This window comes from Tachypleus tridentatus, chromosome 10 (assembly GCF_004210375.1).
Source record: "Tachypleus tridentatus isolate NWPU-2018 chromosome 10, ASM421037v1, whole genome shotgun sequence".
Taxonomy (NCBI): Eukaryota; Metazoa; Arthropoda; class Merostomata; order Xiphosura; family Limulidae; genus Tachypleus; species Tachypleus tridentatus.
The window spans coordinates 106,134,908-106,154,206 of NC_134834.1; the positions used below are offsets into that span (position 1 = coordinate 106,134,908).

General features: G+C 34.6%; 1 protein-coding gene across 1 annotated transcript in view; it reads left to right on the forward strand.

The window, feature by feature from the left end:
* Positions 1 to 1,778, forward strand: part of LOC143228434 (laminin subunit alpha-1-like) — a 118,678-nt gene extending 116,900 nt beyond the window's left edge. The window contains exons 64-66 of the mRNA XM_076459695.1: positions 407 to 540; positions 809 to 1,037; positions 1,621 to 1,778. Coding sequence (XP_076315810.1) covers positions 407 to 540; positions 809 to 1,037; positions 1,621 to 1,778 — 521 coding nt within the window. The remainder of the gene's footprint in view (positions 1 to 406; positions 541 to 808; positions 1,038 to 1,620) is intronic.
* The last annotated feature ends 17,521 nt before the right edge of the window (positions 1,779 to 19,299 follow it).

Below are 19,299 nucleotides of genomic sequence, written 5' to 3' on the forward strand. Positions count from 1 at the left end.
ATGCATTTTAGTCGAACCATATACCTACAGTGAATGAAGTGGTTTTCACTTTCATGTCCCTTTCTTGTAATATAGTTAGTAAGAGTTAAAGATAAGCATAATAGTTTAGAACTTGCTAAGAAACTCAATTTTTTAACTTGTATCCTACTTTCGAAAAAAATTGTTGTAGTTTGTATTCAGTAAAGTCAAATCTGTTGATGCTCAAGTTATGGTTTGGTTCTTTTTGTTGATCAGTGACGTGTTTTAAACATATCTTTTCAGTGCTGCTTTGAAGTGAAACCAAAACTACATGATATCAACATTATTGGATGACTTTTTCTTATTTTGCTGTTTCATAACGCACAGAAATATTAACCTTTTTTTTTCCTTTTGTCACAATAAACTACAAATCTGTTTATTTCTGTAGACAGAGACTTTAACTTGGGGAGTAGTTTGAATGTATACTTGGAATTTAAGACTATCCAGTTAAATGCTGTTTTGCTGAGTTTTAGTGATGGAATTGGAGCTGCTTCCTTCAGCATAGAACTTAATAATGGAAAGGTTAGTGCATTGTAGTCATAAGTAATAGTTGTGTTACTACATTCTCTTACTGTTTCACAACTAGTGCAAAATGTTTTTCCCATACTGTGTACAATAAAGTTAAAATTAAATTTTTGATTTAAATGACTTAATCATAATTTATTTTTATTTTCCACAAATTACTTGTACAAAGTTTTAGATAGTGAAACAATTCCCTTTTTTCTGTTGTTTTGAAAACTTGTTGTAAATATTTGTAGCTTTATTTAACATTCTCATTTCTTTTGTACAGGTGATTGTCACCATTTCTACTGGAAAAAACATGGAGCCAATCCAGGCTATGAAATCTTTCATGTCTAAGTATGATCTCTGTGACAACATGTGGCATCAGATATCAGTTGAATACAAAGAGAACACTGTCAGCTTGAAGGTAGATAGAGAAGATTTAGAGTCAGGTGTTAGTAAGAGTGAATCAACACCAAGCCACTCTCATCATCCTCTGTACATTGGAGGGCTTCCAGGTACATTTTTGTGCATGTTATAAAATAATAGGATATGTATACTTTCCTCGGTAGATGAGAAATCCTAGGCTACTGCATATTGTTATTAGTTAAGCATACCCATCTAGAATTTAAGCTGTGATATGTTGCTAAAAAAACTTCTCATATTCAGTTGTGCAATTATTGTAAACATGGCATTAGTTTTGCTACTATGCATACTACTGATGACTGCCTTTCATATAATCAGTAGTTCAGAATTAGATATGGCTTTACCTTAAACGTTAGGAATCTCTGATCTGGACTTTTAGCATGTTATGCTGATCAGATTAAAATTAAAAAATATTAATTTTTCAGTACATGAAAGTATTTATGCGTTATCTATGATGTACCATTATTTTAAAATTAAAATACCACATTGTATTGATTGGTAAATTTCATTTATATTAATGTACTTTCCATACAATACATAGTTTTCTCATTATTTAAGATTATCACAAATTGTAACTAAATTTTGCTTGTTTTAAAATAAGTATTGGGTTTGGTTTGGCTTGTTTGTGAAGATATTTTGCAAACACGACTTACTTTTATATTTTGTATTTTCCAGAGAGAGCACATAAAGGAATGCTTCAGATTCAAGACAACTTCAAGGGCTGCCTGAGAAACGTTTCCATCAATAACAAACAGCTGAATTGGGTTCATTTGGATGAACTTCAAAATGTCCTGCCAGATTCTTGTCCATCTTCTAATCTTATCTCTATCTAAATTGTTAAATTTTAGTTTGCTCACATAATGCATTGAATGATATTGTCCAAGTGAGACAAATTACTAATATTGTTAATCAGTGTTTTATTTACTAATTATGTAAAACTTATTATGAATAATAATGTTTTGAATTCAACAAATGCTTGCTTGTTTCTACATGGGGATGTTAATGTAGTAGCATAATTTGATTTACCTAAAATTGTTTAAATCAGCTTATTTGTAGTGACTTCATTTAAAATTTGTATCAATTATTAGGGAACAGCAACAGGTTTTTACAAACATGAGTTTCAATGCATTCGTATGTCATTTTCAATCCAACAAAATTCATGTAACCAACAAAAATATCCCTAAACAAAAACTCTCCTGATTTTTGATATTTTAGTTACAAAATTTATCTGATTTCAATATATCAAAGAACAGCTGGTATGGGTATTAACACTTTTACTGATAAGGAGAGAACAATGTTTCAACCTTCCACAGAAAAATCATCCATACTGGATTATACATTCCCTGGGACTCAGCACATGAAAGAAAACAAAAACTCAACATATTAAGAAACTAAATAAACAGTTACAAAACTATGTTCACCTGATAAAATTAATGATTAAATCAACAAAATAAAACACTTCATCCAAAAAAACGTGGAAAATTATATGCACACACCTAGACCAACAACAATAAATCCCAAGATGCAAATTACAAAACCTTATACTGCTGCATACCATATGTTCCTGACATCAGCAAAAAAATAACCAACATTTGTAAAAAAAAAAAAAAGTTATAACAAAACACAGCATTCCAGTAAACACCAAATTTATTCAAACAACAGGTATAAAACTAAAGTCCATACTATGTAAAAACTACACTGACAAACACCACACCAACATTATTTATAAAATACAATGCAACAACTGTCACGACTTCTATATTGGAGAAACAAGCAGAAAAATGGAAACTAGATTCAAAGAACAATAAAAACGCCTTCACACTTTTTGAACACTGCAAATCAAATAAACACAACATAACCATAGAAAACACCCAGATATTAAGTAGGGAAACAAATGCAAAATCAAAGAAGCCCTACTTATACGTTTATATAATTTAAAACCAAAATTAAACAAATGTAAAGGGACACCTTTATACCTATACTAATTAATAACCTAACATCTACCTTCAACGCCCCTACAATCCAATACACCCATTTATTCTCTCATCCCTAAGACGTGTCCATCAACAGTCACATTCAAACACTCTTTCTTAACCTGAAGATGACCTAGGAAGGTCAAAATGTTGTTCTCTCCTAATCAGTAAAAGTGTTAATACCCATACCAGCCATTCTCAGATACATTTTTTATTCCATGTGGACTTCTCTTCATCAAGAATTATTTGATTTCAATTTCAAAATATAATTATTATTATTGCAAAGAAGGTAAGATTTTTAGTTTTAATTATTACATTATTAGAATCCAAAACTTAAGTTGGGTTGTGCATTTTACATGTACAATAGTGAGTAATTCTAGAATTATAAAATCTCTCTAAGTATATATACTGTATGAGAAATAAGTCATTATTCACTCAACTTGCTGAAGTAACACCTATATTATCTACCATATATCCAGTATAATGTTAATACACTTTTATGTACAAATTTGCCTTATAATTCAAAATCCTCTTGGTGTAGATGCCTGTACATGGTGAAGTGGCCTCCTAGAGGAAGGTTCTGTCTTTTCAGTTTACCTCATTAGTGCTCATGAAACTCTGGCATTGCTACAGTGTCCTTGTTTGGCATTCTAATGCATCTCTTCATAGGACTCTATGGTGAGTGGGGTCAGTGGGCACTAATTCTTCCTCTCTGTGTGATGGGTTTACAAAAAAAATTATAAAAAAACCAGCTAATTAGTAAACAACAATGCATGGGCAACTCTTATACAAAATTACCATCACAATCACAACCAATCTCACAAATTTTAATTTTCCACTCTTTATCACACAAATCCTTGGGACATACATCTCACTTTTCATCCAAGGGATTAGAGAGGATTGCTCGTTCTTCCAAGTCCATCAAGAAGCTACATTCTGGGAACATTTTGGTGGAAACATCTACCCCAAAACACACTGAACGTCTCCTGAATTTTAAGGCCATTTGTGATATACCAACTGAAGCTACCATACTATTCAGAATTCCTTCCAAGAAGTGGTCGTTTGGGAAGGATTTGAAGAACATTTCAGAGTTGGAGATTTTCATTGGTTTCACCAGCCACTTCTGCTGTGTGGAATGTCTCCCACATGCAAGGATAGAATTGTGCTACCAACCATTGCTCTAATTTTGACGTTTACATTGCTTTTTTCATCTGCCTCTCTTCAACCATACATTCCTAACCACCTACAATGTTTTCAGTGCGAGGAGTTCAGACATTAAAAGGCATCATGCCATGTTTCTTTGTGTGCTCACTGTGCTGACAAAGACAACAATGCCTACAACTGCAAACTGGAACTGCACTGCATTAACTGAAATGGTTATCATCCCTCCTGTTTTTGTCCTTGCTCAACATGGGTGGAGGAGAAAGAAGTGCACCATTTGAAAACAGATCTCAATATTTCTTAACCTGAGGCTCTAAAGTTGTTGTCTCCAACTCCGTCTTGGATATATGATGCAGCACTATGTTCCACTGTTTCAGTAGGAATGCAAACTTATCTTTCTGTGCCTCCAACAGAGTCCATTTTCAGCCATGCAAAGAGTCCTTTGCTCTCTATGGTTACGCAAGTAACAAATCAACATTTTTACTTGTCTCACCATTCCTTCCAATGTGACTGCCCAGGTCCACTTCCTTTGACCCTGGTATCTGCTGGGGTCCATATTCTTGGGCCCCAAGATGTAGAACAATAATTCGTTCATGCCATTGGTCACTGGGATTTCAGTCTACTGACAGAGACCTACCCACGTGACCCAGGGTAGAATCTGTGAAGGTCGACAGCTCTTATTTTATTTAAAAAATGTAGTCATAAGCCAAAGGATGTTGCACCTAGATCTCCATTTAAGTAAACATGGCCTCTTTGATACAGTAGAACTGTCGAGATTTCCATTCTAGTCTGGATGACATTAAAGCCTTGATCGATTCCTACCATCCTGTATGTCTTTCTTTATAAGAAGCATCTCTGTAACCTGCTGATAGTCACCTTTTGGCAGTTTTCTTTATTCCTGAATGACAGGTTGTATGATAGAAGAGTGCATAGAGGGCTGGCACTGCTGGTCTACCAGCTTGTGCTCACACTATCTTTGTAGTGTGATATACCATGGGAGGTCATTGCCATTCATGTATTCTTGGGTTTTACCATCACTGGTTGTTCTATCTACCCGTCTCCTGTAGAGAAATATGATCAATTTGACCTTGATACTGTTACCGAATAGTTGCCTTCTACTTTTTGCTTCCAGGAGACTTTACTGAACATAATTCTTCTCTCTGGGATGGTGTTAATATTGATGATAGGGATCGTTCCATAGAGAGCATGGTCTCGGATCACAACCTTCTGTCTTAAACACTGATTCTTATACTTTTTTTCATACACCTTGTCAGTCTTTTCCAGCCATTGATACCCGTCTGCATCATATTACTTCTCACTCGCTTTACTTGAAGGGTTAACAGTGACTTGTATGGCAGTAATCACTTTTCCTATTGCTTTGAGAGAGATTGGCCATAGTCAAATCCACCTGACCCATATGTCTTGGGGAAGTTGGATAAAGCCCAACTTGCCCTCTTTCACTGCATCTCTCAGAACTTGATCCTGCTATCATATGTCTGCCATCAATAGATGACTGCATAGCAGCATTGGCTGAATGTATTGTTCAGCCAGCTGCTCAATTTATTTCTAAGATCTCGACACATTTACCATGGTATTCTCGTCTATAATGGAGCCCTGTCTGCCAGGAGGCATAACAGCTTAAATACGAGCCTGGGACTCTTTGCAGGTATTCATTGCTTTCTGGCAGGCCCATGCTCATGCATGGCAGGTTAGATTTTAAAGCCAAAGTAATGTTGGATTATGATCACAGGTAATCTCATTTCTACCACCATTTCCAAAGTCACCTGTGGTAATATTCAGAAGATCAGTGGGAAGTATGCTTTCCATACCCTTCCCACCTTACTCTCCAATATCCAGAAAGTTTGATATCGAGAACATCGCCAATACTCTCAGTACAAGCTTTTCTCTTGCAGCTAGCACTTCTGTTTCATTCACTACCTCCTTGGCCATCAAGTTTTGGGGGCAAAACAATCACCTTTTTTTCCTTTTGGGCTGATTTCTTACTATAATCACCCCTTTACACTCGTGTAACTCAAACTTGCTCTATAGTGGTCTGGCAAAACTTCAGTCAGACCTGATGATGTTTATTATTACTTGCTGTTCTCTCTCTTTCTTGCCATTATTCTGGTTCTTTTTAACTGGATCTGGTAGGAGAATTTTTCCTTATGCATGGAGCAGGACTATTGTCCATTTTTTCTCTAAGCTTGGGAACGATCCCAAGACTGCTTCTAACTATCGCTCAATTGCATTGACTAGCTGTCTCTGTGAAGTATTTGAAAAGATGGTTAATACTCATCCTGTTTGATTCGAATTTCCTTCCTTGGTCACCCAGTGTGGGTTCAGTCAGCATTGCTCCACCATGGACCATCTGATTCAACATGAAATGTCAATCAAGGAGCCTTCTTCAAGAGGAAACATCTTATTTCGATGCTTTTTGTTCTTTAGAAGACTCGTGACACGACGTGGAAGTACATTTTGCGAGACCTTTACTCCTATGACTTACGTGACCATTTATCCATTTATAGCAGGAACATTTTACTGGACAGGTGTATCTAAGTCGTGTAGGCTTGACACTTTCCTGTTTTTCCACAGGAATTTAAAGTCTCAGAGTTGTGTCCTTACTCTCACACTTTTCAGTATCAAGATTAATGCTATCACTACAAGACTTCTTCCTGCTGTTATAAATGGGTTTAATGTGAATGACTACTACATCTCATGTCTGTTGTCGATTATAAGGTTTATTGAGCAGCAGCTTCAAATTACCCTCAATCACTTGTTGAAGTGGACCACAGCAAACAGATGTACCTATTCTTTCTCTCAAATCCTTTGTCTGCACTTTTGCCACTAACAGGAAATTCACTCTGATCCCCGAGTGATCTCAATGATGTTTTCCCGTGGTCCCTGAGACTTAGTTCTTGGAGCTAACTTTCTTTATTCCTCGTATCACGCTGCTGCGTCTTAAGTGTTCGAGAGCGTTGAACATTCTCTGTGTTCTTTCTTCCACCTGTTGGGGGAACAGACCAAGTTTTAGGCTCAGGATCTGTAGTGCCCCAATTCGCTTGAAACGGGACTGTGAGAATCTGCTTCTGTCAAAACCTCAGTTTAAAAGATGCTGGAACCCATTCATCATCTATGGCTTTGATTATATATGGGGATTTCCACATTATTTTGGTTCTGTGTTTGTACACCGAGTCCCACAACCTCCACTTTGCCATTTGCAACTTTCTTTGCAGTATGCCATTAAACTTCCTTATTACAGTATCCTATCTGATGCTGCATCTTCCTTCCTCAGTGGGCTATGTTTTTTTGGGAATATATGATCTGTCACTATTCCCTTTGGTCTGTGTATTCAGGTGCAGCTGGTTGAGATGGGTGTCTCATTGTATGATGTTGCTGTCTGCTGATCAGCCTACCCTGCCATGGCTTATTCTCGTTCCCGCCTGTGACTTGTTTTTTGGGGGAGGGTCATTTGAAAAAGGTGGATACCCCCATTTGGATGTACTATCTTCTATCTGCCAAATATCACTTGAACCATTCTTCCATTCTCGTTTATATTGATGGTTCGAAATCAGGTGACTTTGTGGGATATGCTACAGTTTGTTGTGGCTTCTCAAAGATCCCCTCTACATTTTCTGTGCTAACTGCCAAGTTTTATGCCATTTCTCTTGCTTGAAATTGCTTAGCGTTAGTTTCTACCCTATTCTCGCCGATATTCAACAATGGCTGGCCCATTTTTCTCTATTTTCTATTCATATCCAGTTTTTCTGGATGCCTGGTCACCTCCATATTCGTGGAAAAAAGCTCACTAACACCACGGCTTATTCCATCTGAGGATTGAAAGGAGGAAGTTATCCTGACTAGGCAGCTACACGCTGATCACATTTATTAATACTTCGTTTTCGTTTCTGTGGTACTGATCCACCAATGTGTGGAAAATGTGACACTCAAGTCACAATAGTCCAACTTGTATTGTAGTGCCGTCATTACGACCGTGAGCGAAGACACCATTTTAATCATGTTTCAACCATGGGTTCACCCCAAACGTTGGATAGTGTCTCTGTCCAACTTTCTTTGGCCTTTGGCCGGTTTAGTTCTATTTAAATCTTTTATTTTAATGTTGGACATTGTTTCATTTTTACTTGCTTTATTTCTACACTTCATATTTTCTTACGGAATGTTTGGCGTTTACTGGCGCCAAACAACAACAACAACAGCAGTAATCTAAAAAGTTTAATAGTATCTCCTGTCCATTGGACTGATTCCATTGTTGAAAAAGGAATATTCAATATGATTCTGAATTTATTGTGTGTATCTGAATGAAAGGTGATAAACTTTTTCTATCATTTACATATTTATTGTACACACATTCAGGTGTATTACAAGGTTATTTGTAGTCAAGACAATCCAGGCCAGGCATGCCCAGATGGTTAAGGCACTCAACTTGTAATCCGAGGGTCGCGGATTCGAATCCTTATCACACCAAACATGCTCGCCCTTTCACTCGAAGACGTTATAATGTGACAGTCAATCCCACTATTCGTTGGGAAAAGAGTAGCCCAAAGTCGGTGGTGGGCGATGATGACTAGCTGCCTTCTGGTCTTACAGTGCAAAATTAGAGACAGCTAGAGCAGAAAGTCCTCGTGTAGCTTGCGCGAAATTCAAAAACAAACAAGACATTGCTCTGAAGTATGTTTTACATATGAACATATATAAGTTTGTACATTATAGCCTGAATATTGTATTTACGTTAGATGTGGAAGCTTTTAAATTCACGTTTGCAGTTTTTTTTAATAATCTTGTAAAATGTACTTTATTTCTACTTCTATAAAATGTCGCTAAAGCAGCAGTTGATAACTGTAACATCAAATGCGTAATAATATAACACTCTAATTTGGCCAGGTGGGTTAAGGCGTTCGACTCGTAATCTGAGGGTCGCGGTTTCGAATCCCTGTCACACCAAACATGTTCGCCCTTTCAGCCGTGAGGGCATTATAATGTTACGGTCAATCTCACTATTCGTTGGTAAAAAATTAACCCAAGAGTTGACGATTGGTGGTGATGACTAGCTGCCTTCCCTCTAGTCTTACACTGCTAAGTTAGGGACGGCTAGTGCAGATAGCCCTCGAGTAGCTTTGCGCGAAATTCAAAACAACCAAACACTCTGTAAAAGGTCGTAGCTTATGTAATTCGACTTCTACCCTTGTGCATAAGATTAAATTTCAACATTTACACTATCATGATATTAAGGGACTGCAGTAAGAGATGAGAAATTATTAGTATTGAATAACATCCAACAAACATGGTGTTGGCATTGTAAACAAACCAAGTACGTCTTCACATGAAAATGACTTTGAAAATTAATTCAATTTCTATGCTATGGGAATTTGAGAGGTGAATGTTGTGTTTGATGTATTTTGCAAAAATACCAGCTGTTAAACAACTTTACATCTGAGTGGTTGCTGTGCAGAATAGATTAAACTGTAAATGAGTTCAGTATTAAGGGACATAACACCCACAATCAATAACAAAGTTGGAAACACCGGGAATTTAATGGTTCTTTTATTAATTTCAAGTTTTGTGAAATATACACTTAAAATTCAATGCTTATAATATCAGGAATGTATCACAATTTCTCATAAAATTGTGTCCTGTTTTTTAACCAAATTTTGGTTTACGAGTATGTGGCTGGACGATGTAAAGATTGTAAAATATTGGCTTTCACCTGATTCTTTTGGCATATGTGCTTACTGAAAACAAATGAAAAAAAGATGGTTTAGTGTTTGTAGTTAGGTAATTGGATCAATGTGACTTTAAAAGCAGACTTCTGATTGCGCTGTGGAAGCCTGAAAATGTTATTCTTAGGTTGTTTGTTAATAATTTGTGGTGAACTTGTTAATAAAACAGCTATCAGTTACGTATTTTAAACGAGTGTCTTTTCGCTTCTGGATTTAAGTGCCTGTGCTTTTCGTACTAAAATAGTGTGTTGAGCGGGGCCTATTTAGTGATATTTCTCATTCCAAATCCTAAAAGTATAATGTTTTCCTTCATGTCTTCCAGTAATGTTTCGTCTATTATGAAACTTTTGTGGTTGCATGTCAACCTGTTACTGCCACTACATCTGTCAGTATTGTAATATTAATTCAGGCATGGGTTGATCCTGTGTTAGAGCTCCCAGTTTAGCAGTTGGCAAGCTGAATTTGATATCGTGCGATGCCACAAAATATTTCCTGCACTTTCAGCTGCAGGTGTATTATAAGAATGACAGTCAATTGCTTAGGTAGGTGGTAAGAAACTACAGTCGAGCTGCCTTGTCAAAAAATATTCCCTGCACTTTCAGCTGTTGATGCATTATAAAAGAGTGGCAGTCAATCCCTTAGGTGAGTGAACAAGGCATCTTTAATACAATGTATAGTTAATGTTCGAAAACTATTTAACAAAGGTAATGACGTATTTTGGCTTTGGTTAGCAATGTGTGTTTATTGAGCTTAAAATGATATTGCTATCTCAATGAGTACACGTTTAATAGACTCAATAAAAATAGATTACAGTATCACTTATCAGAAAACTAGTAAGTTTTGGAAATTTGAATGGGAATACGTACTCAATATATATATATATAAATATATTACAAAATGATACAGCATAAGTCTATGGACTTGTAACACTAAAATCCAGTGGTGACCCAACACAATACCACTGTCACTATCCATAATGTTTCATCGCGTCAACAGAACTCTCTATCTAGTGGTGACCCAACACAATACTACTGTCGCTATCCATAATGTTTCATCACATCAACAGAACTCTCTATCTAGTGGTGACCCAACACAATACTACTGTCGCTATCCATAATGTTTCATCACATCAACAGAACTCTCTATCTAGTGGTGACCCAACACAATACTACTGTCGCTATCCATAATGTTTCATCACATCAACAGAACTCTCTATCTAGTGGTGACCCAACACAATACTACTGTCACTATCCATAATGTTTCATCGCGTCAACAGAACTCTCTATCTAGTGATGATCAAACACGGTAATACTGTCACTGTCCGTATTTTTCCGCACATCAACAGAACTCTCTATCTAGTGGTGACCCAACACAATACTACTGTCGCTATCCATAATGTTTCATCACATCAACAGAACTCTCTATCTAGTGGTGACCCAACACAATACTACTGTCGCTATCCATAATGTTTCATCACATCAACAGAACTCTCTATCTAGTGGTGACCCAACACAATACTACTGTCGCTATCCATAATGTTTCATCACATCAACAGAACTCTCTATCTAGTGGTGACCCAACACAATACTACTGTCACTATCCATAATGTTTCATCGCGTCAACAGAACTCTCTATCTAGTGATGATCAAACACGGTAATACTGTCACTGTCCGTATTTTTCCGCACATCAACAGAACTCTCTATCTAGTGGTGACCCAACACAACACTACTGTCGCTATCCATTCTACTTCATTAGTGAACTTTCCATTCGCATCAGAGCTCATATATGTTACACTATTTTTCATAGATGCCCAGCTTTTCAACCTAGTAGAAGAATTATCTATCTTAACGCTTGTGCCTAACTGTTAGGAGGCTGTGGAAACGAAGCATGACAGAACATAGACGCCATTGAAGTATCAACTTTACTCATTGTTTATGCCCATTGGTATCTTTGTTTTAAACACAACAAGCCCTCTTTCACGCATAAGGTACCCTATGTCTAGTACATCTTTGTTTGTGGCTGTATGGGGTGACTATTTGCCATGAAGGTATTTCTTCACTATTCTTGATTCGCTGAATAATTGGTTTAAAACTTGTATTTTAGCATAAACAGTTTCCATTTGGGTTGGGACCCATGATTTAAACATAACCAGTAAATGCCACAACTTGGACTGCTTGGTGATATACTTTAGGTTGGTTGTCATTTCTATCCTGTAACCTCTTTTTTCTTACAGTATTTACTCTCATCATTTACATATGGTCTTCACTAAATTGTGTCGACTATCTATAGTTCCCACCAAGGTAACAAAATGTTAAAGTTGCACTCCTGGAGGTTTTAGAAATATTCTTCTACTTGGCCTTCTGGATTACGAAACTTCACAACCAAGTTCAGTGCTGCATAAACGTTTCCTCATTTAGATAATAATAAAAGTGACACAAGACTTGAACAGCACTTAATAGATATTTTTGAGATGTACAATACTTCCTTCTTGTGACGTTTGTTGCCATGTTATAGTAGACCATCATATATTCTTTTCTCTGTTGTACTTGTGACAAAACTGCTTTTAAACTGCAAAAAATGGCATCCATATTTAAAATAAATGGATCTTCCAGAGTCGGTATGCCAATGCTGTTTTAGTAGTCAATTTCTTTTTCAGTTTACTGAATTTCTATTCATAATTATCAATTCAAGAAAAGTTATTTAGCTCCTCAAGTAGTTTGAGTAGAGGACCAATAAGTCCTCTTACGGCGCAGATAGCCTAATTGCTTTGCGCCATAAAACGCCAAACCAACCAACTAACCAACTTGTGTCACATTGGTACTTTTATATTGGTTAATTCGTGAACCTGAATCGTTGATAAAATATTCAGTTTTATACCAGACAGAAGACTCCGTACAGTTTAAGTTTGTAAACCTCTTATCCACAAACCGATATTTTTAATAACTATTTGAAATAACCCTTATTAGAAATTGTATTGTTGATTGTATATTAGAATATATTTGTTAAAAAAAATTGTTTGTGTCAGTATTGTTGGCAGGTATGTTAAATTTAATACATATCAACATTTAATTAACTTGGAAATTCAAATTTCCGTTTATTTGAAATCGTAATACGTAATATTGGTATGACTCTTAGGATAACTTCCTATGACAGTCTACTGGTTTATTGATTGGCCAGTATTTAACTGGTCAGCTAACTTCTGAAATCGAATTCAGTAATTTCACGTCTGAAATAGTTCGGGAAGGCCTTTCAGCAATAGATGTTTTATTAGTTAAGAGAAAACATCTGCCACCATGTATGGAATAGAAGTTAACTTTTGAAAAAAACAAACCACATTTATTTCTGCATTAATATTTGCATTTGGAAATTAATTTCTTAGATGCTGTATTCTATCACTAATGACCTTATTTCAGTAATGTTCTTTTCTATCTCACGTTTTTCCCAACATATTCAATTTTATTATCATCATCTCAGTTTTCGATATTTTTTAGTATAATTCTGAATTTATTCAAACTTGATGCATTGTCCTTGTACGTCCCCTACAACATCATAAATCTTGTCTTCTATCATATTTATTTTTTATTTTAATTCTTTTTTTTTAAATAACGAGTCTTTATTTAAACTCCTTTCTTAAATTCCATGGTCCTTCGACGGGACAACACTAAGTTTACGAAATAACAATGCTAAATCCAGGGTTTTATTTTCTGAAATTAATACAAGATATTCTCCAATGTGGTTTAGTCTAAAAGATATCTAACTATTATAAATAATAATTTTAATTTTACCCCATTTATTCTAAACATTTATCTCTTTTGTCCGTTTTTCTGTCTCGTTTTTTTCCTTTTTAATTTCACTGTTATTTTTGTAATTTTGAGTCACTTTCATATTTTTCCTCTTTTCTCGACCTTTCCTTAATAATGTGGAGTCTGCAGGAACACTCCTGTCGTATTCTGTGACCTTGTGTTCTTTTCCTCAACAGAGTTTAATATAGTTTCACCAAAATTAATGTCGCATTCTTGCATTCAGTGTTGTAACACTGTTCTTTCTTTTACAGATTTTTTTAAATTATTTGTTGAAGATAATTAAACGTCTAGATCAGGTAACGATGATAATTAATTTTGTTTCCTTCATCTTCAATGCTTCTACAAGTTTAAACACAACATTGTCAAAATTTTCCTGCAGGCCTACGCTACAAATGACGTTAAGTAACGTAAAACAAACATTAGAACAAAGTAATTGTGATACCTAACACACTGATTTAACTCTGGCTTGAAAATAACATTTATTTATTTCCAACTATCTTTTATTAATAATGCAATATCAAATATTAGAAGAAAGCTGAGGTCACGTCCTTAGACCTTTCTAGGCGTTTTACTCTCTTGTTAGCAAATTACAACATTAAACATACAGCTTAAAACACTATTTACACTGTGAACCATATGTGATGACAAAACTAGAAATTTCCAATTCAAGAGTAGATCGGTGTAGAGTTTGTAACAGAAATAAACGCACAGCTTAAGGACATGTTATTAGAATAAGACACTTTTCAACAACCTTTGTCATAATTACAGCCATTTTTTCTCTTTTTTTTTTATAAAGTTATACTCCATATGAATTATTATGTTCGGGGATTAGGTGTTTTTTTTTGTTTGTTTATTTTCGGAACAGCATGAGATAGACTTGATTTAACAATCTTTTACACTCAATGTACTCTATTTGTTTTCGCCAATTAGGTAGATGTGTCAGGCATTTAACTCATTGAATGAGTAAAGAAATGAAGAATTATATAGAATACAAAAAGGGTTTGAAATTTATTACACATTAAATGAAAAGTTTTGCTGATAATTAAAAAATTAGTTGGTATAGTTTTGGTATGGTAAAGTAATTGTTATCATTCACTAGTGACTGTAAACAACGTGTTTCTGTATCAAAACATGTATACAAAATCAATAATTATTATCTAAGACAAAGATGAGCATTTTAGATTGTTTTAAAAATAATACATTGAATGATTTTTTTAATTTAATAGTTGTAACTTTAAATAAATTTTACATATAAAAATATATTTTAGACGTACAGCTACATGACTTGTACGACGTTCTTCTGAAGTTTCGAATTATTTCATCCAGTATTTTTTAACAATTTGATAAAACAAACCGTACAGGAAGTTAACATAATAAATAAAAAGCAATATTTAAATAGGTACACAACGAATAACATTTTAATTAAGGTCAGCATATGACCACTAAAAAGTTGAGTGTACATGTCTCGACGTTGCAACGTCATCTTCGGGGGTAAACTTCAAGGTGTAATCGTGTCCTGTTTATATTTTGTGTTCTTGTCAAATAGACAGTGTAACTGATATATGTACAGGTTTACAATTACAAACATTTTAGAGAAATTTTTTGCATAAATATTCCTCGTACTTTTATCTATGTTTAATAATACATGATATTTTCCATATTTAATTATTTCCAAGGATTCTAGAATATTATTAACTATAATACCTTTTAGTTGATCTAATATTTTGTTCCTCTACACTCCACCCACAGTACCGTGTGTCGTGATTCGTGTACATGTCCTGTTATGGTTGAATTTTCAGTTTTATTTCTTAAGTATTCTTTATGTTCTATAAAACAATATTTTAAATGTTTTGTCTTCCCAATATAAATATTTCCACACATTCATTCATATTTAAAGATTTCTGTTTTTTCCATTAATTGTATGCTTTCTTTCATATTATCTAAATTTTATTTTTACCATATTAATCGATTTAAATATAGGATAAAATATTTGAAGTAAATTATTAGTTAAATAGAATACATGTCAAATAAAAGCTTCCTTCTTATTTTTCATGACTGGATTTTAAAGTACTGTTTTGATCAGTGATTACTACATTAGCGAATTTCTTGACAGTTTTATTTAGAAATGTTCAGGTTAAATCCTCTTTCATTTGTTACAGCTTTCAGTTCAAAATTCTATGAACATAAGTGTAAAACATTTTTGTTTTGATTCAATACAACATGATTCTCAATGTGGAGATACAAGGACGGAAAAGGGTTTCCAAAAAAGATGTTTTATATTGCATTTTAAATTCTGTGACGGATTTATTGTCTTATATATCGATGTTTCTTTCAGTTAAATATGTATTTGGAAATAAATGGCCATTGTACAGGGTGGCCCGTAAGTCCCTACCCATCCATATATCTTATGTATCCAGGGTGTCACCACTATTCTTGCGCTCATGTACCCACGTACTTGTCACAATACGCTCTTCAAGTGTAAATGGGCTTACATCGGCCATATTTCTCTGAAAAAAAAGAAACAAATTTATAATGCATGCGTAATTGAATATAACGTTATAACATATGGATGGGTACGGACTTACGGGCCACCCTGTAGTTTCAGAGTAGTATTTCGAAATTCCCGACTATTCACTAACGTTGTACAAGATTCTTGGGAGTTAGAATTAACAATGAACGATATATGTATGTAAAATACTAGTGATAACCAATATTTTTGCCAACTCAAATTCTGAGAACTTCGCCTAACATTATAAACTGATCCACCAAGAGACAGTATCTATTGTGGTTCGCTACAGTTGGTATACTATAAACCTCGGAAGCCATAACTGTGATTTAACGCTTAGTAATCGTGAAACTACACGTATTTAACCAGGAACGTTTATAGATTTTGAACATTACAAAGCTTTTAACTTCAGCAGATTAACATTGGACGTTAGTATTTTACGAAAACATTATATTGCTTCAGCGGTGAAAAACTCGCGAGTGATTAGTAAAGAGTTAGCAATCCGTTAGTAATTTGTGGCTATATCAATTCAGAATTAATTCATTCATCTTGAGTGGTCGATGAAATATTCGGTTTCGGATCAGATAGAATACTCCATATTGTTTGTAAGTTTATAAAATTTTTGTATATAAATCATTATTTGTAATAATTGCTTTTGTAAATTCCATTATTTTGTGTATTACAATATAATTGTGTTAAAAAAGAAAACTGTATAACAATGGTGTTGACAAACATCTTAAATTTGATATATCTCTACATTCAATCAACTTCCAATCCCAAATTAATATTTCCAGTTATTTGAAACTGTAATACGCAACATAATAAACTGAAGGCTCATCCGAGATAAATTATAATACGTAACAATTTTTATTTTTAATAATGCATCTATGGAATGCAGACTATTATTTTTCTGAATTTCATAAGTAAATTTTATAAATGATTATATATTATTCAAATAGCATGTAAACTTAATGTCTTATTACAGTCTCTCTACACCAACAATATGCCATTTCCATATCTTATCCAAATATTAGGTTTACACATTCCATAATGTATGACACAAGTTTCAAATACATCCATATACAATTCACATAAAAACAGTAAAAGTAGCGATCACACAGCTAATCCTTCATTTTGTTTTTATTGGTAACTTGAAAAATGGATCTTTGTTATATTAGATATTTCCATAACTTCAACTGTTGTGATTTTATCTTCTAACAATTAATTATTAAAATACTTGTTAACACCTTCTACTGGAATTTTTGTAAACATCTTATTACGTCAAAAGATAATTTTTATTTAATTTTACATTTTTCATTTTCTCTACAAATTTTAAAGCATTTTATCTATATATTTAGTGGCCAGGCATGGCCAAGCGTGTTAAGGCGTGCGACTCGTAATCTGAGGGTCGCGGGATCGCATCCCTGTCGCACCAAACATGCTCGCCCTTTCAGTCGTGGGGGCGTTATAATGTGACGGTCAATTCCATTATTCGTTGGTAAAAGAGTAGCCCTAGAGTTGGCGGTGGGTGGTGATGACTAGCTGCCTTCCCTCTAGTCTTACACTGCTAAATTAGGGACGGCTAGCACAGATAGCCCTCGAGTAGCTTTGTGCGAAATTCAAAAACAAACTGTATATTTAGTTTCATTTTTCAAAAACGAACACTTCTGAGATATATGCTGAGCTATTTTAACTACAGCATTTCTTAATATTGCACTATAATTAAAATTAATTAAATATGTTCTTATCATTGAAAACGTTTACCATCTCAGTGCCGAACCCAGGTTAGAGGTGGATATCGTGCCTTTGTCATTCAAGTTTATTGACGCTGATAATACTCCAACTCCTGCATCAATAGAGATTGATAGATCATTGCCAATATCTGTCTTCTGTCTCATAATGCTGTCCATTAAAGGAGCAAAAGAGAAAATTTAAAGAACGTTAAGCCAAAACATGGCGTTTGACTCTTACCCTGGCACCTAAAATATTGTGCACTTGGTGAATGCATAATCTTCTTTGTTCTTCACATATTCAGGTGACTCCTCTTTCTAGTTAAGTTAACTGATAACATTATCAACAACAGTTGATAAAGGCAAAGAGGGGATATCTGGGCTCTGGCATACAAAACAATGTCAACTAGGTTCCGAGAAAGGCATTATTATAAAAATAATAATAAATTTTGACCTATCTTCAATAGAAAAATGACCTTATAGCTCTGACAAACAATCACATTCAGCAACAAAATAGTAATTCAAATTGCCTGAAAAATGAAAAATGCAACAGAAAAACTACTGTCATTCTGAGCTGTAACTGTAGCCTCAAGTTTCATCAGCAACGTCATCATTTTATTTTGGCAGTGTCATGACCAGAAGTTCAAAATGGACTTCCTCTCACCTCATTCGTACACTTACATATACACACAAATTCATCTTTGATGTCATCACGATCAAGTTCAGACCACAAGGTAGACGACTGCTTGGGCATTTCAGCACTGGAAGAAAGATCAACATGGGTCCATGAAAGCATATAAACTTCATCAGAGCATCAAATAGATTTTTTACAAATCATTATAAGCTCTTCTAGGCCTCTTACATTATTTGGTAGATCATAATGGAAGAAAGACGATAAAACGTGGACTTGGGTGATTTGTTAAGTAGTCTCAAATAGGCCTGCTGAAGCTGCTTCAACTAAATATGTATGTTTGTATAATTACCTTCGCTTTTGTTGTACATATTCTGTATATTTCGATTCCTTTGCAATTACCAGTATATGCATTTTGTAATTGGCTTTGGTTTTTATGTTTTAGTTTATGTAATTTTGTTACAGTTTTTCTTGCATACTTTGTACTTTATGCACTCAAGGTACATGCTTGAGTTTTGTGTTTTCGTTTTTATTTTAAAATTTTGTATTAGATGCAGCAAGTTTACTACCCTTTACAATAAACCTAGGTGTTGTGAATATATGTATATATACTGATTTGCTTACCTCATATGTATTTTTGTCATTATTTTAATACTGAAAACATTATACTTCTCTGTTACAAATGCTTCATTTTTGCATGTTAGTGTTTTTATCTTTTACTGTACTGTTAATGGTCCAGGTGGTTAAGGCGTTCGACTCGTAATCTGAGGGTCGCGGGTTCGAATCCCTTTCGCACTAAACATGCTCCCCTTTC